Raw genomic sequence first — 17,573 nt, forward strand, 5'->3', positions numbered from 1 at the left:
CGTCCTTCGCCATAAAGCGAAAACAAACACGACTTAGACTGCTCGTGACTCTTCTTACTCATATTTTCCTTTTAACTTAAACTCCTTTAAAATCGGAAAGAGAGAAAGTCTGCACTCTATCTTGTTGGAATCTAACTCCTAACAAAGATCTCAAGTAAAGTTCAAAAGGTAAGAGAGAGATTTGCATTTCAGTGTAGCACACACTCATTCAGTAGTTGGTCTGAAAATAAAAAGACCTGATGACACAGCTGTTGCTCATCTATTTTATAGCCTCGCATCGGGTGCGCTGTGATGTCGTCATCAACCGAGGCTATATACATCCGGGTCAATTTCATTGACGTGTTTGCACACTATATTCAGCTGGTCAACGATAAAGACGTTTCCCCATAGCGCTTAGCAGCGCAGCATCGAGTAAAGCTTTTGATAGGGAACCTTTATTTCTCAGAATGCTTACTTTAATTTTTATGCCTACCAAAATGGAAAATATCACCCTTATATTGATGTTTAAGCTTTAAGTTTAATCCACAGTGTTTCGAAAGACATCTGTTTCTTCTATTGTAAAATCACCTAAATATGTTGGGTTTCAAAAGCATGCAAAGACACATTTGTATGTGTGACATTGTAAACGGGTTGATTTGTACAAAGCTCATAGTTCTGAATAAGCACGGTGTTATCCAGTTGGCCAGCTATCCAGTGTGTTGTGATTGGCTGTATACCTCAAGTGCGTAAACGGAAAAGTGCTCATTTCATTACCTTGTTTTGAAGATCAGCTCCCAATGCGAAACTGAGAGGAGAAAATATTGTCTTAACTTATCAATACAAGCTTGAATCTGTGTTGTTTTTTTAGGAAGGCATGGATGAGGCTTCATTAAAAAAAGATCTCTTTGGGTTTGAAACTTTATTAGTTGCAACTTTACAGATCTTCTATATGCACAAACAGATTTTAACACACTAAAGACAAAAGAAAACATGAAATCGAATCAAATGACTCCTTTAATAAATTATGATAATCATAAACTTGATGATACCCATTGACTGCCATACTGTAGTACAGTAGGAAAAATAAATACTGTGGACGTCAAAGGGTACAGCAACTGTGTGCTTACCATCATTTATCAAAATATTTTCTGTTGTGTTCAACAGAATAAAAAACCTCGTACAAGTTTGAAACGACATGAGAGTAAATGATGACAGAATTTTAGTTTTTGGGTGAATTGTCCCTTTAAGTGCAAAGTTGTTTGCTTAGCCAAATTGGACTGAAAAGACAGAAAAGGATCCAGATGCCACACAAATTAGACAAAGTTATAGGAAGTTTAATATAAAAGCAAGTGAATTAAAATATTGATGCTATTTTTCATGACATGAGCAAGTATTTTTTTAATATTAACTAACATATACGTTGACTTTTTTATTTTCTTTAAACACTGTATTGACCACATTTTTGCTCAAAAATGTGGAGCATTTTCCTTAGATATTTACATTAATGTTGAGATCTTCCATATTGGCATAATAATCTTCATAATCCTCAATCTTAAAGTATAAATTCAGAGATACAGAGGTGAGATCAGTCAATAACATTTCAGACACTATTTGAGGTAAAAAATGGTTAATTCACTAAAATTGTGTAAAGTAATAGTAAAGATCGATTATATACTTACAGTGCAGGATTTTCTCTGACTAAATTACACAGGAGACAACAATTAAAAAGGAAGTTAATAAATAATTTAATGAATTTAACAAAACAATTTAAATCTAAAGACATTTCTTTTTAACAAAGCACTCACATAATTTGGCAAGTAAATATTCTTATGCCGCAGTAGTTCTCTTGTCAGGGAAAAAAACATTCACATAATTTGTCTGGGTAATATACTTATGCCGCAATAGTTAGCATGTCTGGAACCCAGCCCCATTGACCGCTTCCTGATTATATATATACAGTTTTCAGTAATTATGTAAAATAAATGTTATCAAATTTTCTCCTATACGTTTTTTTTTTCAACTGCTGGGGAGTCAGATGACATTGGCTTAACTCTCTTCTTAACGTTACATCATTACCACGTTCGCTAGTACAGCTTAATCTTAGCAGCTTTACTCTGCTTCTTACGTTGTCCACCAATTTTCTCCTGCTTTTTTAAAGTAAAGCTGCTTTGAAACCATTGATTAACTACAGAAAAAGTGCAAGTTGCACTGTGCAACCATGTTTTTTGGCTACAAATACTATAGTTAATCATGGGGAATTTAGCAAAGGGATGTAGTGTATTGAGTTGTTATTGAACTCTGTTTGGCCATTGTAAAAATGATCACGGAGTTAGGGGGCGTGCACACCAAAGCTTTCACGCCCGCGGTCGGCACATGTTTTCAATTGTTTCCAATGGAAGCGCAGTGTTTTTCAATACAGCCAGCAGCTGCCGGATTTTTTCGCCGCTGAAAGCCAGCGCTCTGCGGTCAACAGTTGAAAGAGATTCAACTTTGGGTGAAAAGCTCGGCTCGTCAATGTCCGTTCTTACATGGCCGTCCAATCACAGTGGAGGAGGGGCGGGACAAGTATCACAACAACCAACCGGCTCACAGCTCAAGTATAACAGCTACCAAAATGCTCAGCTGAAGAAAGCTGGCGCTCAACTGAAAAAAAAAACAGCTGGCATTCAGTGTCTTCCAGGCGTTTTCAGCCGCATAGAAAAGCTTTGGTGTGTCCTGCTCCTTAGAGATTGGTTGGCCAGCTCATTATTTAAGAGAAACAAGTAACAGTTTTACAGAGTTTTACTTTTGCACAGTAAAATAAGGTAAATAAGGATTTAGATGTCATGTTTGCTGCACTCGGATAAAACAACTCAACACAGGAATGAATGCAGAGATCAGGTATTAAGTGTCCATGAACTGTGAGGTGCGAGCTATGCACTCTAAGAAAAGATGTGTTCATTTTAACACACTGTTCTGTGTTATCCTATTTAACACATTGGGCCCTATCTTGCAGCCAGCGCAATTGACTTTGTCAGTGACGCATGTATCATTCGTATTTTGCACCGGCGCACAGCGGGTTTTTCCCTCCACAAACGCACGTCGGCAAACTAGGGAATGAACTTGCGCTCCCTGGTCGGTTCAGCGCAAAAAAAAAGAGGCGTGTTCCGGCGCAAACCATCCCTGATGCTATTTTGCAGTTTCAAAAAACAATTGCGCCACTGACCAGAAAAAAAAAGTTTAAAGTCAGTGGCGCGTTGCGCGTTGTTCATTATGCTATTTTAAGGGCGCATGCTTGACCATAATGTATAGCGTGCACAACGCGCATACACTTTGCATCTAATCTACACAGATGCAACAGTTATTTTTGCAAATCATAAATTGTTACAATAAAAAATATTAACACACGAGATAAGGGAAATCATAGTGGTGAGCATTGTGGTGATAGTTTTTATTTATTGTGTGTGGCTGCATTAAAAAATTCTCATGCAAATAACGATTAAAATATTTTCATAAGTTTGTTGTGTGGCTGTATTACGTTTATTTTATGTAAATAATAATTAAAATGTTTTCATAAGAAACCTTAATGTATATGAACTTGATTTGTAAGAGTACTTTGGGGTTGGACCTTGATTGCGTTTCTTGGGTCCGATTTCAAAGCCCCCAAACCCTTTCAGCGGTGAGGGTGGACGCAGCGATGTCCTCTGCTGGCGTCAGGTGATGTGTGGAGGCAGATCCACCTCCCGTTACACGGTGTGCCCGATTTATGCTGGCAAGCTTGGGATTCCCCCGTCTCCTGACATCATTGTAGCGCTTGGCGCAACGATATGCCAGCTGATGAGACTGTGGCTATTTCCTCTCACGCCTGTTTAACCTACGCTGATTTGGGCGGGTTTCTCCTATCCCCATACAAAACAACTTCTCTGTCTTTGACTGCTCTTACAAGAACGTCGGTCTGCTCGGCTGTGAACCGCTCCTGGCGTACGCCTGGTAAATCCGTCATAATAATAGCAACCCGCCATGGAACTTGCGCCCTTGCGTTTAAAGGGAATGTTGGATGACATTCTGGTTTATTTGACGTTACGCCCAAACCACACCTATGAATAATGAACCTACTTCAGACCAACCCCTTATTGATTTGCGCCCGGCGCAAGAGTTATTTCTCACGCCGGGAAAATAGCAACAGCGCCCAAGATCCGCCCACAAACTCACTTGCGCATTGCGCTTCGCACTTGCGTTTCAGATTGTTAAAATAGGGCCCATTATGTGTCATTTCATGTTGATTTTGAGTTCAAATAAATAGAAGGGACAACACAAGATGTGTTAAAACAACACAAAGTGTGTTGTTCCAAAAATAACACAGAGATGTGTAAAGTTAAGGACAACACACTAGATGTGTTGTCCTTAACTAGACACAAGATGTGTTATTTTAACAAATTTGTTTTAAGAGTGTGCACATGGGTGGACCGCATCAGCTCTTTTACTTGTCAATTGTGGGGGTGTGGCGATCTCAGCTCATTTCAGATAATAAAGTAACAGGAGAAAGAGGGTACCTATCCTCCTAATGTTTATACAGTTTACACCACATACTAAAAAATTAGTCACAGATGCAGGATGTTACTCTTTGACCTATACTCACATAAATGAATGTACAAAAGCTGTCACCGGGCCGGCAGCCTTTCACAAAGTACACCTTTGAACCTTAAGAGTGCATATAAGTACCTCAAAGGTACATATTGGTATCAAATGCATACATACAGTATCTATACTTAAATTGTACTGCATATATTGACCTTTCACTTGCAATTCTTTCTGAAAGTTTTGGGCAGAAGCAGAGAGACAGAAGAGGGTGACATATAAGGGGTCATCCAACATTTATTTATGAGCATACGTATTGCACACATTTACTTTATTTTTAGAACAGCTGGTTTTTAAGCAAGCCGCAAATGCAGTTCATTTATGGTGCCACTGTTTTAGGTTGGTTTTATGGTTGCTAAGGGCGAGAGCGGTTTCTAGGCATGTTCTTAAATAGCTTTAATTCACACATACTGTATAAACATGGCTAACCAGAGCTGAAGTGATGCTGCCTCGCTCTCACACATAAGACATGTCCAGCCATTAGCACACTAAAATCTGATTATATTGTCACACAATTTCAAAATTGTTTTAAAAGTGATCATCGTGATTAAAATTATGTTACATTTAAATTTAAACACAAGTTGGTTAACATCTACATATGGTTCTACATTACATAAAAAAAAAAAAAATACTATTGTACCTTTGTTTAGGCTGTGATTCTTGTGGATTAGCAGGTGAAGACCTATAAATAATATTGACAGTGTTATATGACAGTATGAAAAGCTATACATGCTCAACAAAACTACATCATATCAATGTATGAATACTTCATTCAGACTTTTCCTAAGTATAACCCTGAAATAACACACCTGTTATACTTACACTTTGTATATGATGACTCCAGCAAATATGCAAATGAGAAGCAAGACAATTGAGGGGGCTAGAATGTAAAGTCCAATTGTCATCGTGTCAAAGGTCCTCACATTGGGGTTCTGGGAAACAACTAAAGGAAGTGAAAGAAGAAAGCCATTATTGGTAATTATGATGTATATACACTCACCAACCACTTTATTAGGTACACCTTACTAGTACCGGGTTGGACCCCCTTTTGCCTTCAGAACTGCCTTAATTCTTCGTGGCACAGATTCAACAAGGTACTGGAAAAATTCCTCAGAGATTTTGGTCCATATTGACATTATAGCATCACACAGTTGATGCAGATTTGTCGGCTGCACATCCAGGGCATAAATCCCAGTAGATCAGCAGTTTCTGATACTCAGACCAGCCCGTCTGGCACCAACAACCATGCCACTTTCAAAGTCACATCACCATTTAATTGGCTGATTAGAAATTTGCATTAACGCGCAGTTGGACAGGTGTACCTAATAAAGTGGCCGGTGAGTGTGTATATATATATATATATATATATATATATATATATATATATATATATATATATATATATATATATATGTATGTAAGTGCTACAGGACAAATGTGAAACACATACATTTATTTTGGACTGGGGTCGCTGGTTTTTGAGGCTCTGTAAAAGAATAAGAAGACAATAAATAAATCTATAAAAGATAAGACACAGAGGAATCACACACATTATGTATGATGTCTTGAAATCACTCACGTTGTACATGTAAGTCAACAGATGCTGTGATTTTCTGTCCAGAATAATTTGCAGTGCAGATCAATTTCTTCCCATCGTCATTCTTTGCCCCCAAAAAGGATATGGTGGAAAATGTGGCCAATTCAAACCCTGTAAGTTGTTTTGTATCATAACTGACCGACATGTTCTCATAGTTCCAGGAGAGGATCGGAGGATTCTTCTGGCAGGAATGGTGGACGGTACAAGTTAAGGTCTTTTCAACACCCTCTATTATATCTGCTGCCAGTTCAGGCTCAATGGTTATATTATAATAGACACCTGAAATTATAAGCAGTTGACACAAACATCAAACATGATATTAAAACTACATGTATAGATGTATGCCTTTGAATGCATACACATTTTTTACTTACATTTGGCACTTTGTGATTTTGTAGCTCTTGTTGTTATGCCTCCTTGATGTATTACAGTACACTCAATATCTGAGCGTTCAGCCTTCACAACACCGGTGCGTGTCCGAATGGTTTTCCATTGACCATTTTTTAAATCGACATCATCTATTTGATCAGATCCTTCAATACCCTTCAGAGTGATGTTTGGTTTGCTGTATGGACAGGTGTGGTAGGTGTAACACGCTACTGTAATGTTGGCACCGGTCTTTAAACCTCCAGAAATATTAATAATGGGCTGCTGTGGATTTGCTACAGTAGGAAAAAATGTTACAGTCAGGCAACCGATGATACAGCTGTAATGACACTTCCAAACCAAAAATATTACATTAAAAAAACATGTGAAGTATTTACGCACTGTCAACAATAATCTTAGAGGTGATGTCATAAAACTTATAGGTGCGCCATCCAACATTTTCTGGATCAATCCATGCATATATTTTTTCTCCATTGTAAGACGGATCCACGCTTTTGATCAGCAGACTACAATCCCGATCTGAGTTGGTATTCCTATATATATCAGTTTTTCCTTTGAACTTGTAAATAACTTTGCCTGGATTCCAGGGATCACAAACTAAAGGGTAGCCACGAGAGACATACTGATACCACACAACTCTATGTGGGTTAGTTGGTGGGTATGAAGTGTAAGAGTAAGAGCACGGTATAACCAGACAGGATCCTTTGAGGCCATGAATTTCTGATGGCATTCTCACTTCCCATGCCAAAGTCTCATACAGCAGAACACCTGTGAGAAAAACATTAGATAATATTAATGTATTAATGGCTGTCTATTAAACCTGACAATTTAACATTAAGTTCCTTTAGCTCAATCAGAAGAGAGTCACACTATCAGCAAGTTCATTGGATTGATTTTCAGTGAAGGCAAAACAAATGAAGGTTTTTAACAAAGTTTGAGATGAGCACGGTCATGTAATCACATCTGTCCCATAACAGTTTTTTGCAGCATCTCTTCCCTAACCCATAACCTCATTTTCTGGTGTTACTGTATCTATCACAGTTAAGGGGGGGGGGGGGGTTAGGGCTTAAATTCCGAGCTCTAAGCCATCTCCTCGAACAGCACACCAAATAAGGTTTATTATCATATTACCCTATCGATTACATGTTAATGCAAACTTGTGAATGTGAAATTTAATATAACTTTTTATTTTAATTAGTATACTGCAACATATCATATAAGTTATAAACATACGGTGTAAGGTTTAAGGTTGCGAGATTGCTTGGTTAAAATTATTGCTAGGGACAATTCAGTGATACTTGAATATTGGTGGGGACCCTACAGAAATCGATGCCCCTGTACTGTACATGTGACGACCGTTGCACACAAAACAGAAACCATCAAATAATCCTTGAGATTTTGCAGACATTGATCCTTGCATAGTTCATCAAAATGCATCTTAATATGCCTTGCACACTTGTGGGAAATTAAAAATGAATGCATAACTCCTTAAAAGTCATAATAAAAATACTTTTGTTTAATTGGAAAGCAGCACAAATCAATGGGGCGGGTCCCTACGCACTGCGAGGGCTGCAGCAGTGTCCTCTACGCCAGTGCCTTTGACAGAATCTCTTGCCCCATAAAATGCAAGAATAGAAGTAAAATGATACAGTACCTTGAAAAAGCAGATAAAGCAGTCCTTTCATCCCTGAATCACACTGCTTCTTCTTATATAGAAAAAGACCACTTATAAACTGCAAACAAGCTCAAATGTTAAAGAATATCCCAAACAAGAGGCCTGAATGAGAACCAACTGAAACAAAATAAAAAGAAGAAAGTAAAAAGAGAGTAATAAATGCTTCTCTTGCTCAGCAGAAGAAAGAATGATGTGTTTTTCATATGTTTCAATATGTGTAGTAGTCACATATTCACACCCACCTTCAAAAGGATTTCCTTTTTTTTGTGGTTTACGGGGGAGATTAAGATCTTCATTTTAGGGAGGCTCAGCCCCCCAATGAGGGTATAATAAAAATAATAAATAAATAAAAAATTTTTTGAAATACAGTATAAGTTTAGGCCTATATACAAACAGTTGCAGACTGGCCAAGGCTACTTTATAGGGTCCATATATAGTCCATGAAAGAAAACAATGTGCAACCTGTACCAAAAAAGCATGAATGAATCTCATGATTGCTGATTACTTCATATTACCTCACATATTCCTAAACGCTACTGCACTGACTGCATGCATTACTGGCACAGATGTTAACATGAAATGCTGAAATTTAAACATTTCTAATTTACTGTCTGTTAATGAAACAAAAGATCTCAAGAAGTTGTTCAGGAAATCTAAACTTCATGTAAACCTAAAACTTAACACTAAGGACTTTTAGCAAAAAAAGTAAATTAGCTATTTGACCGAGTCAATAGTTTAAAAGTTGCTGCTTGTTTATTAAGTAATCAACAATACAGAAAAGGGTTGCGCTATCAGCGCCACAGAGAGTATTTCTCGTATAGTCCAAGCACGTAGCAGCTAGCAGTCAGTCTCTCTTTCTCTGTTCACTCTTGGGCCTTTTATTCGGAATTTAAAAGGCTGTAAAGCTAGATACCAACGAGTGATCCGCGCATTGGTGTCTTTCATGCGATGGAGCCACCACAGAGGGTGGTGGTCCGTGCAGTTATTGAATTACCATCCCAAAAGATAATAGAGGAGGGGAAATCCCACCTGATGGCCAAGCATTCTTTCTCAATCTTCGAGAGCTCACGACTAATTTACAGCACCTGCTCACTCTTTTCACTCTCTATCTCATGGCACAGGACTGCATCTCTGTCAAACACGTCAGTCTGCAACAAGAAAGGGGGAGAAAAATCAGGACAGTATAAGAGTGGTCTGCCAGACCGAGCAGCCTTCACTTGGATAAAAACCTGCTGACACAGCTCCGTCCAATGCACCGGGTCTGGAGATTCCTTTTTAGTGAGATCAATCAAGGAGCTGGTAAGGTCCGAATAATTAGGCACAAACCCTCTATAATATCCTGCCAGCCCCCAAATCCTTGGTGTTAGGTCTCGGACTGCCGTCTTGTCAATTTGGGGACTCACCTGGCTGTCACCCAAGTGGAAACCCAGATACCAGACCTCCACATGCCCAACTGCACACTTCTTTGGGTTGGGCCGAAGAATATGGTCCAAGAGATGGTGAAAAGTGGCTGGTGCACCAAACAGCCCGAATGGAAGCGTGACGAATCGGTATAATCCTAATGGCGTCGTGAAGGCTGTTTTTCTTTAGACACTGGTGATAAAGGGATCTGTCAAATATGTTAAATTTGCTACAAGTTTATCAAATGACATTAATGAATTCTCTTCATAAAGGTCCTTCACTCTAACCAAGCCTTTATTCATCCAAAGTTTGAACCCCATATCCTTTTTAGCTGGGCTGAAATTATTATTTCCCCAAATGGGGGAGAAGCAGGATAGTACTGGAAGGTCTCCAAGATATTTATGGGCATCATACCAGATTGCAATAGAATTTAAAACAAATATGTTATTCGTCATTTTTTGTAGTTCTTTTAGGGGTGCAGAATATAATAAGCTGTCGAGTGCCAAACCTTTTGCAGACAATGTTTCAATATGTAACCAAGGCTCATAAGTCTTAGAGAACCAGAACAATATATGTACTGTAGATCACTTTTACTATTTATGTAAGCTGCTTATACTATTCATGTAAAGTGTTTTTATTTAAATCACATTGCAACTTTCAACAGGTCTAAGGAGTTTGTTGTTTTTATGTAGCCTTGTCAACTAGCCAGCCTGAAAAATATGCATATGAAATTAAACTTGTTGAACTCACCGGCTCAATGTCTTTTACAATCATTTAACCCGCCATGGGCAATGCTGAAGTCACTGTTACAAACTGTACAGTGTCAAGATTATCATTATTTTTAACTCTTATAAGATAGGGGTACACTTTCGCACTCTCCCTCTGTCATGGCGCTCCTGTTTCTTCTTTGGTTTGGGAGAAGAGATAAAAGCCCGCCCACACTGACAATTGATTGGTTGCTTTACCGGAACAGTCCAGTCCCACTAAATAGCCCTAGAATGTTTAACAAAAACCTCACTTATCACACCAATGTGTCTGTGAAACATATTTACGTTGAAAAGTAAAATACAGGGTACAAGCCAAGCCAGGCATAGTAATTACCAATTTTGCACTTTTTGATAATCTTCTCTTGTGTTTTGCTGTGCTATCAGAAACTCTACTGTAGACAAAATCTTTTAATAATATTTTATTTCATATCCTCTAGAGGGCAGCACACTCTCAAAAAAGGCACATATCAGTACCTAATGGTATTTATTAGGAAGGGTACAGTCCCAGTAACAGCTTTCATAGCTTGGAAAAAGTAAGACACTCAAGGCATTAGTATTTGCATTTTCTGAAACAATGACAGTATATTATAAACATACATTAATTAAAAAACATACAAATAGAGAGAAAAAAATGTCATAGCCAAACAAAATATTTGGTATCTCCCTACAGTCCTGGACATCCTCTTAAAGATTCATCAGGACTTCTGCATGCATGTAGGGTCTCAGAAAAAAAAAATCACAAAAAATGTGTTTACTACAAGGGAGGAAAACTGACTTGCTATCGCCCATGAGACTACAAATGCATAAGTGCAAAATCTTCTCTTAAAATAAGATGAAAATGTAACATAAATGTTTTATTTCTTTATATTTAATTCTCAGGTTAAACAGCACTAGAATTGTTTTTATATTTACAATGATACATCATTTGTATACAGTACTTAAAGAGAAAGTTAATCCACAAATAAAAAATCTATCATAATTTTCTCACCATCATTCTTTTCTAAACCTATATAAGTTTCGTCATACTGTTAAACACAACAGAAGATATTTTGATAAATGATGGTAACCACACACTTGACTGCCACAATAGGCAAAAAACTAAGAAATCAATGGGTACCGTGCTCACCATCATTTATAAAAATATCCTGAACAGAATAAAGACAGAAACAACAGAAGAGTGACTAAATGATTACAGAATTTTAGTTTTTGGGTGAACTATCCCTTTATGTGAAAGGTTGTTTGCTTATGCCAAGTTCAGACTGCACTTTAGCCTTGATTTTGACTCGCCAACAGGTTCTGAGAAATCGCAACAAATGCCTGAAACCACAGGCAACTCAGTGCTCGTGCATGCGATTGACATTCACACAGTGTGAATTTTCAAACATGTGATCTGAGAGAATTTCAGATATCTTGACCTGTATGCGATTCAAACTCATGCCGTGTGAAATGTGTTTTGAATGTAAATAACATCGGTGATGACCTACAGCCAATGAGAGAGCAACATACAAGGCAGTTGGAAGTTCAGGGAGGAGTTACAGACAGACCACAATATCAGCAAGCATTTGTATCAGAAAAAAGGGCTGCTTCACTTTTTCTTTTTCTGCAAATGAGCGCACATGCAATTTGTATGGCAAGCTTCTTGTGGGCTAGCCTGGTGCAACCAGACTCTCGTACATTCATTTCATTTGTACAGAGAGTCTGGCCACGCTCCATTGCAAAGCATTACTTCCGTTAAGGAGGGTCCTCTGTTGAAGTGTAAAACTATTGGATCCACCCAGAGTCACTCTGAATCTGCCATAACCAATTGCTAACGTTTGGTCGTGACGTAGGTCACTCAGTCTGGCGCAAGACCTCAACGTCTGCGTTCTTAGCCACTCCCCGCTGTTCGCTGATTGGACCTGCAGATTTTTGCCCGAGAAAACAAAACTCTACACAGCAGTCCCAGACGTTGTTCTGAAGCTAAATGAAAATTAAGCGAAAGAACGTAGGAGGGCGGAGCCAGGCTACTTGTGGGGGCTACCATTTTAGAAAAATAATCCCAGTTCCATGTGAGAACTCCGGTCTTGCATGCGTGATGTTGTGTTGTTTCCTCGTCCCTTATCACGTGCGTTTGGTTGTGAGACATTTCCTTTAAAGGTGCTCTAAGCAAATTGACGCATTTTAGACCATAAAACATTTTTTGTTACATACAGCAAACATCTCCTCACTATCTGCTTGCTGCCTGTCCGCTGATCAAACTGTAAAAAAACGCGATCTCTGTAGACAGCCCAGGCTTCACAAACGGCAATAAAAACACAGTGGCCAAACCTACAAACAGAAACCATAACAAAGTATTCCAGCCAATAAACGACAAGAAGGATTTGGGGGTTGGGCGCGTTCATGAAAGCACGGAAGGGAGGGGGAGGGGGAGGAGTTAGCTATGCTCCGTCTGTTTAAAAACAATTCAAACGTCAACAAAAACTAACGTCTCGCAGATTCGCTTAGAACGCCTTTAATAAAATCCTGAATTTTGGTGCATAACATTTATATTGGTGTGTCTTCTACAAACTACTACTACTCACACTAAAAGTATAATGTCCTTAATCCACCACGATGCAATGGAAACATTCACTAACGTTCGTAACTCCTTCTGTCCAAACAGTTACGAACATTGAACTATGAATCTAAAGGAAACAGAGATCTCATTTTTCAATAGCAAAACGATAAAAACATCTTGCGTGGGTTAAATTTTGATATGCGTTACTAAATGATAAATTGTTAATAAATTGGGATTAATCAGGGGCAGAGAGTTTCTGTCAAAACATCATAACGTTCAAACATTTTATTCTGACGCAAAATTTCCATCTCCCAATGTCTCAGCGGTTCTCAAGTCAGATATCAGATTGTCTAGGTCACCATTCTCTGCGTGGGAGAAAGAGTTGACTGGATTTTACGGATTTCGACAAATGTGTGTAAGTTTGTGGTTTCTGTCCAAAAGTTTACGAGTGTTATGAACGTGCTAAACTTTGGTTAAGTAAACATTAAATAGGATCATTGTGATGAGAAAGGATAAAAGACTAGGCGTATCAATGCTAGTGGTTTCGGACCGAAAGCGGCGTCGTGTTCATCTTGAAAAAGTATTCATGGTGGTTGTATACATTTTGACAGATTCTGCACATCAAAGCTTGATGTCAGCTAGAGCAGAGGTCCTCAACCACCGGATCGCGGCCCAGTACCAGGTCTTGGACAAGTTGCCAACGGGTTGCAAGAACGTCCTGAAAAAATGTGTGTAATAGCCACATAATGGCTTGCTCAGGTATTTCGTCAATTGAGAGCCAACTTCAAATAACATCGATCATTTCTACAGAGCCGCGGTCTCTCTTTTTCTTGGCCTCTCTCTCTCTACCAGCGCATTAGCGATCACATTGATGTCATTAGAGTTTGAGCATTCAGTAACACAATCCATCAAAGAATTGCAGAGGTATGACTTTATGAATCATTTGCAAATGTACCTTGCAAATAATGTAAATACCTGAAGACGTAGGTTTGAAAGAAACCTAAACGTTTAGCCATGTGTCAATCATCATTAAACTCATATGGTAAACGGGAGTCTCTGTGCCTCCGCTCCCAGTGTTACATTCATAAATCAACTCAACTTTGATCAAAGTTTACTAGTTTACCATTGCCAGATTTATTCTGCCTTTCACACAGCTGTATTCTAGGTTTTCTTAGGATGTTAACCTGAGAACAATGGCATTCTCCGTGAAGATTGATTTTTGCAGGCTCTGTAGTGAGCCCTAAACTGTTGAGTCGCCCTGATATATGTTCAATTGTTCATTTTTGTGATAAGTTTCATTTTAGCTAGTAATTTGATGCTATAGAAATGGGGCGTGTCCTTATGATTGGCATGGTTGAACTTGGGCGCACAAGCATTTGAGTGGAAATTTGATACCGCGGCTCTGCCTCTGGCTCAATGCACAATTCCTTCTGCGCATGCCCTGGCTCCAAACTGACATTTTAAATAACATTGCAGCCCACATTTTTGGCTTCAATTCATTACAATTGAATTTTTTTACAGTCTATGTGTGAAACCCACTGTCGACGACCCATTGTGCAGTGTCAACACACCAGCGACTGAACCCTACCCCAGATGCGGTGTGAAAAGATTTGTGACTCGACTACTTCATGCAGTCTGAACTTTGCATTAATGACAACCTTGCTTATTAGAGCTGAAAAGCAAAAAGAAGATGGAAAAAAAAGATGCAACACAAATCAGACAAAGTTACAGTAAGTATAATATGTATAAAAGCATGTGAATGAAAATATTGATGCTATTATTTCCTTGACATATCCAAGACAAAGTTGTATTTTATATATATTGCCTAAAATATAAGTTTGACTTAAAATGACATTTTCTGTTTTAAACAAGGTATTAAGCACATTTTGGAGGTGATTTGGAGCATTTTCATTAGACTTTTCTATTAATGTTGAGATCTTCCATGTTGGCATAAATCTCTTCATATTCCTCAATCTTAAAGTATAAATTCAGAGACAAAGAGGTTAAATCAGTCAATAACATTTCAGACACTATTTGAGGTCAGAAACTAAGTGTTAATTCACTAAAATGGTGTAAAGTAATGGTAAAGATCAATTATATACTTACAGGGCAGGATTTTCTCTGACTAAATTGCACAGGAGACAACAAACAATTAAAAATTAAGTTAATAAATCATTTAGGTGCAGATTCTCAGACAGGGTTTAGATTAATCCAGGACTAGGCATTAGTTTTAAAATGACATTTTAAAAAACAAAACTTACAAAAACATCTTGAGACAAAACACTGGCACTAATATACTGTTTTTTAAGATATGTCAGTGCAAGATGTTTTTAAACAACATGATCTCACGAAGTTCCGTGGGATAGTCACGGAATTTTTTGCTCATTTTTCCGTGGCATTCTCACGGATCTCCTCATATTTCCGTGGCCCTGACACGGACTTTCTTTTCCGTGGCATTCTCACGGATTGGTTACTCAACTGTTTTTTCCTATTTTCAAACCATTGTCGCTTCGGTTTAGGGTTAGATTTGGTGTTTGCGTTATTATTTCACTTTAAGTATTGGTTTATACTATTTTTTTTTGATGTATTCTTTTATATTTTCTAAACTTTAATCAATTGTCGCCTGGCGTTGGGGTTAGAGTTGGGTTTGGGTAGGGATGTCATTTTATGTAAATCTAACCCTAAACCGAAGCGACAATGGTAAGAAAATAGGACAAAACAGTTGAGTAACCAATCCGTGAGAATGCCACGGAAAAGAAAGTCCGTGGCAGGGCCACGGAAATATGAGGAGATCCGTGAGAATGCCACGGAAAAATGAGCAAAAAATTCCGTGACTATGCCACGGAAATTCGTGAGATCAGGTTGTTTTAAATGAAGGCAGCTCCAACATGCATTTTAGGGCCTAGGATAAACTCTGTCTGGGAAACTGCCCCTTGAATTCATTTTAAGGTTAATTTGTTTAAACATGTTACATCTGAAAAGCATTCAGTTTGAATATTTTTATTTGCCAAATGACAATGAAACGCCCACATTTTGGGGATTTACCTTATTCACAGTATCCCCCAGAGTTAGATAAGTCCATACTTTCTCATCTCTGTGCATGCTGTAACTCTGTCTGATGCAGCCCCTGCTAGCTTAGCTTAGCACAAAGACTGGAAGTGATTGGCTCCAGCTAGCAAACTGCTCCCAATAAGTGACAAAATAATGCGAAAACATGTACAAATAACAAGGTCATACTGTATGAGACACAGCCATCTTTTAACAGTATACATACTGGGAACTATATTCTCAGAAGGCGAAGCACTGCTACTTGGGCGGAGTGATTTGCACAGATCTTACCGAACTCTCTGCTCCTCACCAGGGGGCTCCTCGGGTGCTGCAAGCAAATCACTCCGCCCAAGTAGCAGTGCTTCGCCTTCTGAGAATATAGTTCCCAGTATGTATACCGTTAAAAGATGGCTGTGTCTCATATCACCTTGTTATTTGTACGTACAGTGTGACTATACAAATCACAACACATAAATAGGAAAATGTTCGCGTTATTTTGTCACTTATTGGGAGCAGTTTGTTAGCTAGAGCCATTCACTTCCAGTCTTTGTGCTAAGCTAAGCTAGCAGGGGCTGCATCAAACAGAATTACAACACGCACAGAGATAAGAAAGGTATGTATGCACTTATCTAACTCTGGGGGATACTGTGAATAAGCTTAATTCCCAAAATGTGGGCGTGTTCCTTTAATAAAAGTGCTATAAAGGTTAGAGCGATTACATAGAAGAACCATTACTGGATCCACAAAGAACCATTCAGACAAAGGTTCTTAAAAAAACCCAATTCTTATTCCTTGACTATGAACATGGCCACATACAGTGGGGAAAATAAGTATTTGACACATCAGCATTTTTATCAGTAAGGGGATTTCTAAGTGGGCTATTGACACAAAATTTTCACCAGATGTAGCCATCAAGCCAAAATAGTTAAATTATACAAAGAAATCAGAACATTTAAGTATACAAGTTGAGTCATAAAAAAAGTGAAATGACACAGGGAATAAGTATTGAACACACTAGAGACCAGTCATCTGCATTGCTCAGGAGTGATTCTGGCCCATTCTTCCACAAAAATGGTCTTTAAATCTTGAAGAGTCACCTGGTCAAATTAACGCCATAATCTGCTTGGCTGTGAATGGTCGTTTGGCGAGAGTGCTAATTAAAACGCATATATCTAGTATCGGTCTGAGGTTTCTTTGGGACGAGAAAATAATGGCTGTAAAACCCTGACTCTCTTTACGCTGCCGGGACGGTCTCTATCGCGCCTTTTTATAATAAAGAGTGCACCTTGTCTCTTAGGATCTGAATGCGATCGTCTGAGACCGTGGTGTAGATAATGCCGCAAAACCGTGGTGGTCTGCGAGCAAATTGTAGCGAGTAACCGCTTTGAATTGTGTTCAGAATCCAATCAGGTATGTTGGGATGGATTGCCAAAAGTGAAGATTGACGGCGATGTAATTATGGAGGGCGGCCGTGTGTGTATTGAGAAGTAAATTTGCTCTTTTTGTGAAAAGTTAAAAATGTTTGTCTCACTGTTACAGTAAGGTTGCGTTACAGTACCTTTACCA

General features: G+C 38.5%; 1 protein-coding gene across 1 annotated transcript; it reads right to left on the minus strand.

Moving 5' to 3' along the window:
* Positions 1–951: 951 nt before the first annotated feature.
* Positions 952–8,413, minus strand: LOC135770777 (sialoadhesin-like). Its single transcript, XM_065280572.2, has 9 exons — positions 8,235–8,413; positions 6,962–7,348; positions 6,568–6,855; positions 6,176–6,472; positions 6,047–6,082; positions 5,419–5,539; positions 5,237–5,278; positions 1,659–1,677; positions 952–1,530 (listed from the first exon to the last, which is right to left on the minus strand). Exons 1-9 carry the CDS (start codon positions 8,263–8,265, stop codon positions 1,468–1,470), a joined length of 1,284 nt encoding a protein of 427 aa, XP_065136644.1. The 5' UTR covers positions 8,266–8,413; the 3' UTR covers positions 952–1,467.
* Between the last annotated feature and the right edge of the window lie 9,160 nt (positions 8,414–17,573).

This window comes from Paramisgurnus dabryanus, chromosome 8, assembly GCF_030506205.2.
Source record: "Paramisgurnus dabryanus chromosome 8, PD_genome_1.1, whole genome shotgun sequence".
NCBI classification, from domain to species: domain Eukaryota; kingdom Metazoa; phylum Chordata; class Actinopteri; order Cypriniformes; family Cobitidae; genus Paramisgurnus; species Paramisgurnus dabryanus.

What these genes read in the sequence shown, in the direction of transcription:
- LOC135770777 (XM_065280572.2), bottom strand. Translation starts at nt 8,265, where the DNA reads ATGAAAGGACTGCTTTATCTGCTTTTTCAAG. An exon ending in GCTTTATCTGCTTTTTCAAG is followed by an intron (nt 7,349 to 8,234) that starts GTACTGTATCAT and finishes TTTTTCTCACAG; the next exon opens with GTGTTCTGCTGTATGAGACT. An exon ending in GACCCCAGTCCAAAATAAAT is followed by an intron (nt 5,540 to 6,046) that starts GTATGTGTTTCA and finishes CACTTCCTTTAG; the next exon opens with TTGTTTCCCAGAACCCCAAT.